Source organism: Barbus barbus, assembly GCF_936440315.1.
Source record: "Barbus barbus genome assembly, chromosome: 30".
NCBI lineage: Eukaryota > Metazoa > Chordata > Actinopteri > Cypriniformes > Cyprinidae > Barbus > Barbus barbus.
In genome coordinates this window covers 16,534,578-16,547,120 of record NC_136758.1, presented here as the reverse complement: position 1 = coordinate 16,547,120, position 12,543 = coordinate 16,534,578, and the positions used below count along the sequence as shown (strand labels likewise).

Here is a 12,543-nt window from a genome sequence, read left to right as displayed (position 1 = left end):
GAGCGACTTTATGTTCAGCGCTCGTATTTATGATAAATATAGGCTGATATCTATATCTACATCTGTGCCCATATGTAATGTAATACATATTGCCCTATATAAACAGTGATAATGCCATATGTGTTACCAAGGTGATATATAATTTTTTATAATGGATACATACATGTAAAAATGTATTACATATGCATACATATTACATTTTGTATGGGCTATATATATTTTTTTATATGAATTTGTTCCAATTTCTGGCAGGTTTCATATCTTTTTATTTCATATGACAATATGTTTCCTATATGGAAATTTAAAATATTTACATATATTAGATTTGCATATAGGTGCAACTGCTAATAAGAGGACTTTTTTATACACCCAGTTCCCATTATTGTCAATGATTGTTACCATAAATGAAATACAGTTGTGTTTATTTTATTTTTTTAAAGAGTTTAATTTATTCAGACATGTCTTTAATGTGTATGTGCCTGTGTTTTACTAAAGCCTGCTAATTGTCCCTTGATTTTTACTGACAAATGTTTTTATAATTAAATTAAATTAAAACTATGATTTAACAGGCAATTTTGGGACAAATTAAAATAACAAGAAATCTAAAAGGATATCAATTATTTTACTGTTTGTAATGAAGATGTTTATGGTTTGGGTTTCTAAGACAATTACAGAAATTATCTTTGGTGTGGGTCCCCAAATGTAATTAACACATCCCTATGTATCTTCAAAAACACGCACACACACGTCTCCAAACACCCTCCCCAATTCTCTCTGCAATTACTCCACACACACATACACACACTACCACCCCTCTTGCAATGACAGCACTCACCAAGACACTTTCTCCATCCTTCTATCAATCATCTATCTCTTCTCTCTCTCAAATACACACAGTCCACACGCGCATGTGTCTGTCTGACTAGCGCGCCTCAGTTATCAGACTGCACCGATCTGGGTCGGGGGGAGAGAAGAGAAGAGAGGAGAGAAAAGGAGAGGAAACAAGAGAAGAGAGAAGATAAGGGAGAAAGAGGAGAGGAGAGGAGAAGGGTGGGAGGGCTTTTCTTTTTTTCTTTCTTTCCCTCTATCCTCAGGACTCCAGCAGGACAGGGGAGTTTCTGTGACTCTGAGCACCAGTGCAGAAGACATCAGACCCGTTTACTTCTGCTCTTCTTCACCTCTCCTGCCTTCTTTCTTCAGAGTGAACGTCCTGAGCGCTGGCTGAGGTAAGTACATGTTTGTGTCTGTGATTACATGTCAGGGACTCAATTAGTAGACTAGAGCATGGTGCTAGCAACGTTAAAGTCATGGGTTCAATTCTCAAACATTCAAATTGCTTTGTAGAAAAAAAAGTGTAAATGTTTAGTAATATGAGAGACCTTTTTCTTCAGTCTCTATTTTCTTTGCCCCATCACTTTGTTACATGAGACTGGGATCATCCTCTCTTTCTATATGCGTGTGTCTTTACTCATGTCTCTTTGACCACTGAATAGCCCATAAGTACAGCAGTGAGATAGTCTGTGGTTTGGGACGGTGGTTCAGTTTCAGGGAAATCCAGAACAGGGCTAACACACTCATAGTGTGGATGAAACTCGAACTCAATCACAATATCTAAAAATAACAATAGTCATTGTGTCAGCAAGAGAGAGAGTTTTGTTTTGTTTTTAAGTGTTTTTTTTTTATTGCGTATATCTGATAACATTGAAATCTTACATTTAAAAAAACATAAATTTTAAAAAACGTAATATAAAATATTTGAATAAATCTGATAATATTAAATTTTTATTAAAATATTACAAAATCTCTCAAAACATAATATAAAAAAATGCAATATTTAAGTAAATATGACAACATTCAAATCTAAAATTATAATATAAAAATGTCAATTTATAAACATTTATAAAATATTTAAAAAATCATTTTATGATAACATATCCTCTGTAAATACGGGCATAATATTGCTGCGCTAGCATTGAAGCTGCATGGCCATGACTGAATTCAATTCAATTTTAAAAGTGAGACAGAGACAGCAAGGAAAGAAAGACAAAGCAATTAGTGTTACTTGACTTTTTGAAGTCGACAATTAGATCCATAATATATTTCTTCTCTGTCCACAATCTCCCTCAGTCTTTCACTAAATCCTTTTTCTCTCCGTCTGAGCCCGTCTCTGTCTATTTACCCCGCTACGGCCCACGTCTTTGCATGAGTTCTCAGTTTTCATTCTATACCATTCAAGTTTGGAGTCCTTTTCTGTCTTTCCTTCTCTCTTTTCCAGCTCTCTCCCTTTTCTCTCTCTCTCGCTCTCTCTCTCTCTCTCTCTCTCTCTTTATATCTGGCTCCCCTGGGAGCAGTCAAGACCCCTGCAAAGAGCATGTGTCACATGACACCACAGCCACCAACGCCATCAACAAGCTCTTCAACAAATCAAGAGCAAGAGAGAGTGTGTACAGTAATATGAGCTCACCGAACACAGTAAACAGAGATTGAGAGATAAAGAGAGAAATAAAATTGGGGTACGATTTTACTGAACTGACTGTGCACTATAAAAACATGGGAAATCAAAAGGAAAAACATCAAAAATTATCCTTTGCATACAGAATCATATTCAGGACAATTCATATTTTTGCATTATGAAATTAGGCTATTTTTAATTAAGCACATTCCCCCCACATTCTCATTACCATGATGTGTCTAGGCATCCCACTCCCATTATTCTCAAAGCCAATTCTCATTACTGCTATACAGCTGCTGCTGCTGCTGCTGTTGTTGTTTATTAAACTTTTTTTAATTTATATTAAATTAAACACGGCAAACACTACCATTGTGAGTGAATATATAATAAAATATATTATATGATACCATTTGAGAACTATATATATTATACTTTTTGAAATTAATTTGATTTATTTATTGCATTGCATTGCACTACAATAATAAGAATTTTGGTAGAAAATGACATGAAAATGTTACAGTGCAAAAATAAAATATGTAAAACCTTTTTTTTCTTAATACAACATTTTTCTTAATACCTCATTAGATTTTGGGAGGACATTTAACCCTAACATTGGGTTCACTCACCCGGAGGTTTTACGACCATCTATCCAGCTCTTTTTCGCGTATTTATGTGGACGTGCCAATTTTGTCTTCCATTTTTCTTCTACACTTCCTTCCATCCCTTCCTCCTCCCGTCTCTCTCTCTCACCTCCTACGCCCTTGTTCGGCTCTTCCCTCTTTCGCTTCCCCTTTTACCTCATTTTTTTCCCTTCCCATCCTCTCGTTCTCACCTTCACTGTCTTTTTTTCACCTTTCTTAATCCCTCTCTTCATCTTTCTGGACATTTTCCCGCTCCCATCTCGCTCTCTCCTCCCTTCACACTTTCCTTGCATCCTTCTTTTCCACCCCCTCCATCCTTCTTCTCCTCTGTCTCTAATGAGGGCCTGTTCAGCAGTCATAATCAGAGCAGAGGTTGGGTGATGCATCTGATGCGCGTTTACTCCACCGTCTGTCATCTGATCTACGGGGCAACATTTCCCCAGTGACATCCATGCGTGTTATTATGGGGACACTTTTCAGCAAGACGGCTTTGATCACAGCCTCTCTCTCCCCGGGGACGTGAACTCACATCACTGGGCCCATCAGCTGCAGATAAACACCGATTGAACATCTGAGAGTTTCAAACTTCCTCAACTCTCTCCCACAGATGCCGCTCGGCGCTGTTCAGATTACCTGCAGGTGCTGTTTTGGTTGGGTTTGTTCTTTTTGTCGATGGATTTTTATACAACCAAAGCAGCCTGCTGTTCGTACATAATGAGTGGAGTTGAATTATATTTCCACGGTAAACCAATTTGATGTCGCTTGTTAAAAATAGAGACATGGATTCAAGTGCGTGCGCCAGGCATCGCTGAAGTGCCGCTCTCGTCTCGCAGCGCGAGGCTTCTGTGTGGAGTGTCAAAGCAGAGAGCACTGAGTGTTAGCGGATAGCAAATTTTCTTTGCTCATATAAATAATTCTCTCTGAATAAAGGCAAATGTTTCCTGCTATCAATGAATCATCAGCTGGGATGAGGCTAACTTTCTCTCCCTCGTCCTCTCGCGTTTTTCTCCTCTCTCTCTCTCTCTCTCTCTCTCTCTCTCTCTCTCTCTCTCTCTCTCATCTTGCCCTCACAACAGATGGAGTGTGAGAATCAACAGATTGACTGATAGCTCTGTTCTTCGCTTGTCAGCCGTAATGAATAACCTTTGTGCTGAATGTCGGTAGAAACACAAGTGAGTTTGTCAGCACCTTGGGAGATAAATAACAGCACTGTCATCTAACACATCAGCCCCGAGTGCAGATCGTCCCAGGATTTAGCCCAGGAATGTGAGTTTCAGCCGCCAGAGTTGGATTTTGACAGGTTTTAGAAGATTTTAATCTTAATTTTAATTGAAAGTTGGCAGTTTATCTCCAACTTTCACATCAAGGACAAGGCAGATGTTTCAAGTATGATGGATTTACACTTTGTGAAATGAGATAAAGTCAAAATTCTGCTGAATTATCAGCTCCTTTGAAACTTCCAGATGTCCTCATTTGTCTTGGAGCTTTCATAAGGCAAAGCATGAGCCGTTTGTAATCTAAATAGATGGACTGACTGACAAGATACGGTAAATCAACTTTTCACTAGTCATACGCTTATGCGTTTTTCTGTGATAAATAGTATGCAAATGGAGGTATGTTAAATGAGTTAAACAGTGGTAGGCGAACAATATCTGAACGACATACTGCATCTGCAGAGATTGTGAAGTGGGCAACCAGTGGACCATCAGTTTCTAAATGTTAAAAAATAAAAATGGCAGACAGTCTGTGAGACGGATGTCAAAAACATTTCAAGCTTTTTTTTTCCCAAAGTGACTTGACTTGATGAATATCAATAGTATTTTGTCAAAAAAACTCTTTTTTTAATTGTACTTGATGTCTATAGGTAAATTATTATTCTCCACTCTCACAAATTATACCTCAGTTTTGCAATTTTTTTCCTAACAGTGTTGTTGTTAGTATGTCATGGGTCAAAGGTCAAGAACATAACGGTCAATGGACAGTGCAACATGGCAAATGTAGTAAATGCTCAGAACTCAAGCACATACTTCAAGTAAAGAAATCCTTAAAAGTTCTTAATCATATTTAGTACATATAAGTATGAGAATTCAGATGTCTTTAAGAAGGGAGTGCCGACCCCAGTAGCTCTATAAAATTAAAAAGTTAAGAAAAGCATCATTGTCCTTTAATATCATCCTTCTGATTTTTAGTGAAATATTCTATCAAAAGTTGTTGAAAGAAAAATCATTATAAAAGCTCTTACCTCTCGTTTAAAACTGACATTCTCTGTTTTCCAGGAAAGTGTAAGTGAGTGGCCGTTTGTGTTGGACAAGGATGGCTCTCTCCTGGTGTCTCTGCCTGGCCATGGCCCTCTTTTCTGGTCCCGCCACCATCCATGCCCTGGCACCTGAAAATGAAGTGACATTACACCCCACAACATGGCTGAGTGAAAACAGGGTCACACCAGTACATCTGCCTAAAGGACGCAGTCGCAGGTAAAAGAAACACTAGACACACGGGCTAAAAAAAGGCAATAAAGAATTTCTCCAATAAGAGGCAGGTACACAAAATGGGAGACGTTGCCACAGTTCTTCTGGATTTAGTCTAAAGATTTAGTCTGGATTTAGACTAGAAATAACTGACTTAAAATAATTTTCTAACTGGTGAAAATACTAGTGTTCTAATCATTTTGGTCACCACTGTATATTACAATATTTTCTTTGTAAACAGTCTGTAGAAAACACATTAAGCTACATTTTACTAGCAACGCAAACTCTTTTTGTGACATTCTGAAAATCAGCGACGGGTCAGTTATTTCCTCCTATCTCTTTAATTCTTGTTAATGGGCTTAAAATCATGCCACAGATTTCCCAGTTTCCTCTCTATCAAACCCATTGAATTCAAGCAGCTAAAATTGCAGCTTTCTTTTTCCATTAGCAACACTAGCCAGTGAGAATCACAGTGAGAACTGCTCCCTCACCCATAACAGAGGTGGTGTCAGGCTTCAGACTGAGCGCGAGAACGAGAGAAAGAGAGAGAAGAACAGAATGAGTTTGAATGCACAGCCGCAGGGCAGGAGCTCCTGATCATAAATCAAATTAATTAATCTATTAAAAAATTGTAACTGTGCCTTCCACACAGAACTCTTACTAAAAATTGCATTAAAAGGGTAAGGGATGGACACACCTGAAGTGTACATGCAAGCAATCCCTCAAACTAAAACTATGACCCTTTGTTTTGTTGTCAAGGTCAAAGCTAAACCTGATTACCAGAAGAATGAAATCAACATTATGATAATGTGCCAAGCCAGTGTGCCAGCAGAATGCAAATAAGAGATCCAAATCCCATTAAACAAGTGCTTAGTCTTAAATCTAATGTCTGACTATTTCCATAGCAATAATATAATGAGCAGTTGAAGATGCAGAAAACCATTGACTAAAGGCAGCCGCACTAGCAGGGTTTCAAGGTCAGAGGAAGTGGCTGTTGCCAAATGGCTGGTGTTACCAGAATGCACCGAGGGAGGTTCTCCAGATTCTGCCCAGTGTGATGTTATTCACGGAGGGGGAGTGAATGTGTTTCCTGCCTGAGCGGAGCACGCTACACCTGGCATCAGCTGTGATCTGTAAACATTAGGGTTTGTGGAGATGCATATCTAAACGACGGCGATGGATCGATAGGAGCTTATCAGAGATCAGTCATGCTGGTGTCATTGCTTTTGTTTCTCCTCACCTTCATTAGCAGATCAACTTGTGCAAACAACAGCAGTCAAACAGTCCCCAAGGAAGCTCTGCGGCATGTTATTTAAAGACGTCATCTCGTAGACTTTTTAGCATTGTTCGATGTTTTTCCCCTGAGGTCCTTTTAAATAATATTAGTGCATTGTTTTGTTCCAAAACAGTCATCATTTAGTTTTTAAGAACCACTTTTTTCACCCTCTCTCTGATGCTTATAGTTCAAAAATTTAAATTCTGTCATCATTTCCTCACACACATTGTTCCAAACCTGTATGTATTTCTTAGTTCTCTAGAACACAAAAAAAGATATTTTGAAGAATGCTGATAACCGAACACTTTTGGCAACAATTGAATTCCATTGCATGGACAAAACAATTTTTGGGCAAACTATTCCTTTAAAATAGACACATAAGCCTTCTTTTTCCCAAGTGTATTTACTGGCAGTTATACTATAGATTCTAAATGTTTACAATACAGTGCAATTTCACTCAAACAGTAAAGTCCGTACTGAAATGATCAGGGAATTTGTTGAAAAAAAAACTTCGACCACTCATTTCTAATGTTTAGATCCTTCTTAATGACATTCAGAACAAGGAACAGCACAAGGTTGGCTGGACATTCCTATATTTTACTCTTATCTTTACTATGGTATTTAGAAATAATAATATGCCTGAGTGGATCAAGTTTCTGAACACTGAATAGGCATTTATTCATAAATGTGGGCATTCACGTGTTAAAGTCTTTGGGTTTCTGATGTCAGAAATCCAATTATTTTGTAACAAGATATTTTTGCAGCTTAATTTCAGTAGAGGGTCTTTTAGCGAAGTCTGTTTCTGCTTTAGAGTAAAAAATAAAATAGGCCATATTGTGAGATACAAAGGGCCAGAAGCATAAACTGCTTAGACTAGTCTTAAAAAGTTAGTCATCTATTTTTTTCTTCAAGACTGGTCATAACTTTTTAAAACCAGTTACAGAAAGATATAGGTTGATTTAATTTGAATCCAAAAAGCAAGACTGAATATGCTTTGGCTAACTGCTAGTTGGTCAAACTAGTTCTTAAGACACAGTCTTAACATAGTGGCTATGTTTATGCAACTGGCCCAAAGTCTCAGGAGATATTAAGTCACAGTTACATGTTTTTTGTTTTAAAAAAAGAGGAACACAAAGAGTGAATTAGATTCACTTAATGAGACACAATTTGGCTGGTGCATATTGCTAAAGGAGACTGTTAGACTGATTGATTTATGATAATGGTTAATTTATGGAATATAAAAATAGTTTTGTTCAGAGCTCTTATGAATAATTAGACCAAACAAATCATATTTGCTGTGTCTAATACATACAGATACTGATCTGTGTTTCAGATTGTATTTCACGCTAAAGAAGAAAGCCGATTTGCTGTCCGTTACTGTGAGCCCCTGTGCAGTGCCCATCGAATGGAGCTTGGCTGTTCGGACCCTGAAGGATAAACCGCCTAAGAATGCACACTGTGAGTTTGTGTGTGTATGTATGCTTATTCATGGACTTGTGTCTGCTTGAAGGTATATTTGTGCATGCATGAAACACACACGCGTACGTGTGTGTTTGTGTTTGGGGAGTGCTGGCATAGACCTAACCAGGGCTAACAGACAACTCAGGGATTTTATATCCAAAGGGCGGATGGGTTACATCCCTTCAGAGGCTTTAATGAAGAAGCGAAGCAGTCGCTTGAGGCTCACTGATTTAATTAGCAGGTGTAAAACTGCTGTTGTGTTGCTTTAGGGCCTCTGTGGACAGAAGATTCTCCTCTTATCCATCTCCAAATCTCCAGGCTGTTTCCCTGACAGAGAGAAAACAAGAAAGAAAAACATTTTCAAACAGAAACAAAGAGATACAACATATGCAAGCACAGTCTGGATGGATAAACATTGTTTCTAATTTAAATTTTTAGTAACATTTTTCAATAAGAGTCTGTTTGTTAACATTACTTTATGAATTAGGTTCTGTGAGCTTACCAAGTAAAAAAGGTATAGCATTTATTAATCTAGGTTCATGAAAATTCTATTAACATTTACTCACCATCATGTCGTTCCAAACCTGTATGACTTTCTTTTTTCTGTGAAACATTAAATCAAATATTTTGAAGTCGTACAGTATTAAAATGATATGAAAGCGAGTAAATTAAGTTCTCATTTGTGGGTGAACTATTCATTTAATTGTAATTATAAATATACTGTTGTTCATTGTTAACTGAAATTTGTGCATGCTACATATATGTTAAAAATGTATGTATATTGTATATGTAAAATTAACAATCAATATTAATAAACCCTAGTTCACAATACCTAATGCATTAACTAATGTTAACAATAAACCTTAATGTAAAGTGTTACCAATTGACATTATAAATTAAACAGTTTTAAAATAGACAGTTAAATGCTTTGTGTTTCAAAAAGCATCTCACAATTAGTAAGTATGTTTATTAATATTTGGAAGACACATCTACTTCATGTGTCAAACAGTACCAGAATAATCCTGATGATTTGATTTCGCATTGCATTTTATGGTGACTACATTTCTGCACTCTGCTTTCATAATCGTGCACGTGTTCTGAAATGAAGAGATAGTCTGGCAGGCAAAGCAACATTATAAAGTCATAAAGTGACATATAAATCATTTAGACTGTGAACTCAGGGGTCCCCATCTACACCTTTAAATTATTCACTTTGATTACCAAACGTTCCCTCTAAAAGTGTGCCGACAAAAGTAATGATGGTTTGCATGAAAAACAGGCTTATCCGTGCATGCCGCCCAAATGTTTTTAGCTCTCTTTTGATTAGAGTCATCTTTTGAATATGCTTGATCTTGATCTGAAATGCTTCGTTTCTGCAGGGAGCTCGAAGAAGAGCATGCCAGAGGTTTGGTGGAGAGGTTCTGGAAGAGAGGTTAGGATTTACACCTACACCGGCAATGCTGTAGACACCTACACCGGTCCCGCCTACGCTCCGGCGTCCATCTACATCCTACGGCTGAAATCAAACGAACAGGACACGCAGGTGTCGGCGTACCTCCACGAAGGTCCTGGTCCCTCGGGGGCTTTCCCGGAGCTGCCGTCGGACCCTAGAGTACACACGCTGGGGGTGGGCATGACCAGTGTCACCTTAAACTGGGCTCCGAGCTCCTCCGTAGTTGTTAAAGATGGTCACCGGCCACATCATGAATATTGCGTCTTAGTCAACCACAAACACAACTATAGAAGTCTTTGCGCTGCTCGTGAGGGAATCCGAAAGGAGATACAAAGTGTGCAGAAGAGACAGAGGAGGGACAAACAAAGCAAGGAGATTGTGTGGGCAAGGCTTAAAGACTGGTGGTGGCGGCAGCCCGATGCCCTAGAGAATCGTGAATCATCCACGACTGACAAGTTTGAGGACCCTGGATGTGTGTGCAGGGACATCGAAAGCGTGTGCACGGTTTCAGACCTGCTTCCGGATGCACAGTACTACTTTGACGTCTTCGTAGTGGACAGGGTTAACGGCACTAGTGCGGCCTACACCGGCACTTTCGCCCGCACGCACGAGGAGGCTCGTCCTGCTGTCACATCTTTACGGGAAGGCCAGGTCAAATGGGTCACCCTGAGCGGGGACGCAGGCAGTCTACAGGGGGATCAGTTCCGATTTAAACCTCGTGGGTGGCAACAAAATGGCCTCCTTACCTTGCACACCTGCAACAGCACTAGTAAAGTCAAGGTCACCGTCTCCAGTAAAGGACAGACTTTGACATCGCAAGAGGTGGGACATCAGCTTGCCCAGATATGGTTGCACGGTGCCCCATCATACCTCATCCAGCTCCAGTCCTTGGCTCTAGGTTCGTCATCGACGATCCCTAATGTTGATTCCAGCAAGTCCAAGTTCTGTCTCAAAATGCAGGCGTCATCGGCGTACCACCGCCGAGCCGTGCCAGTGTTTCCCACAACACTACAGATTAAGTCTTTCAACAAGTTGCGGACATGCAACTCCGTCACTCTGGCCTGGATGGGGACCGAAGAGCGGAGTCTCTATTGCGTTTATCGGAGGCAGATCCCACTTGACAGCAAACACACCTCGACAGATCGTTGCATCGACCCAGAATCACGTCCTGCAAACGAGAGAGTCCTCTGTAAGTATTTCCAGGAGTTGAACCCACGTCGGGCGGTCACAACAGCGCTGATCGGTGAACTGGAACCAGGGATGCTATATGTGTTCGACATCTATCTTATGAGACGCTGGGGACTTCCAATTAAGTACCACAGCAAGACGGTGAGAACCAGAAGTGAATGTTGAGTGGACATCTCAGAATCTTGCTCTCAGTGGAGAAGGACTCAATGGAGACATTACGCCACAGGGAAGCCATTGTAAGGCCAGAGAGGGAACTATGGGGGGCCTTGATCTGGTGCAGTGGAGGTCGAACGTGACCACTGAAAGACATAAACACATAATTATGCCAACACACAGACACACAAAATACCGAGAGGTGAGACAAAGCTCACACCAGCAAAAATGAATTTACTTTACGATGTTCCCATATTAATGTTTGTGTTGTTGTGTGTGATGCCGTCTCTGTTGTTAATTATACAGTATTGAGTGTCTGAATAACAAAAACTCTCTCGTCTTATACACAAAAGAGGACTGTGCCAAAATATGCAAGAGAAACAGCCGGAGGGCTTTGAGCACCAGTGCTAACCAGAGCTGTATCAGATCTCTCAATCTGCCACCAGTATCAGAAAGACACCAAAGTGAGGGAAGGGCGAGAGAGAGCGAAAGAGCCGTGTGAAGACAGTGTGTTGATTATGCTCTGCTAAAGCATGCAGCAGGGAAAAACGAGTTAGCAGTTCGCTTCGTTGTCTGTGATGTGATTGTTGTGCTGCGCTTCTGCGCACTAATAAAAACACAGTTACCAACCAGACATGAAAATGATCTGTAGATGTTTCACGCTTTGACATTCGTCAAGGGCAATGGCTGTTCGTGTTCCTGAATATAAAATGGACTAAATTTAGGTTATACATGTGAAAGTGATTCAGTGTAGAGATGTTAGTACACAAATTTTACCACTGTGACAGAAAGAAAGTCTTAGTATTAATAATACTGATTATACAAATTACAAACAGACATTGTGAGCTCTTATTAAATATTAAAAATATTTACGACGAACTTTGGATGCTGCAGTCTCACACAGACATCAAGTGCTCCAGGGACTCCCTCTGCCGTCCAAAGGAGGAATAAACCCTGAACGGCTGCTGGATGTCCCAGAAACTAGTGGGGATTTTGAAGTAGTGACTGGAATTTTGAATCATTAAAAATATTTGTTTAGTCATTATGATCTAACATATTCTGAACAGTGGCTAGTTAATTCAAAATTCTTTGCATTCTACAAACGAGAAAAATACGTCTTTCAGGTTTGATGAGGATGGTGTAAAAGAGATTTTGACAGATTTTAGATTTTTTTTTTTTTTTTTTTTTATGGTAAATTGTCCCTATAAGTCGACTGAAACAAGTCTTATTTATTAATAATAGGTGTATGCAATGGGTTTACTGTCCTTAAAAATTCACTGTTAACTTGCTGTTGATTAGCAAAAATATAAGCTATCAAACCAAAAATGATCAGAATAATCATCAAAACCTTGTCTAATTTGTTTTTGTGTAATTTATGAATTGTTTAAATTTATAATTTAGGCAACTGTGGTTTTAAAGTTCTCTTGTTTATCCAACAGCTATAGCAAAAA

General features: G+C 39.2%; 1 protein-coding gene across 1 annotated transcript; it reads left to right on the top strand.

Moving 5' to 3' along the window:
- The first annotated feature begins 1,120 nt into the window (after positions 1-1,120).
- ndnfl (neuron-derived neurotrophic factor, like) lies at positions 1,121-11,723 on the top strand. The gene is made up of 4 exons (XM_079385538.1): positions 1,121-1,226; positions 5,370-5,567; positions 8,171-8,295; positions 9,678-11,723. The coding sequence occupies exons 2-4, from the start codon at positions 5,407-5,409 to the stop codon at positions 11,102-11,104; spliced, it is 1,713 nt and encodes a 570-aa protein (XP_079241664.1). The 5' UTR covers positions 1,121-1,226; positions 5,370-5,406; the 3' UTR covers positions 11,105-11,723.
- The last annotated feature ends 820 nt before the right edge of the window (positions 11,724-12,543 follow it).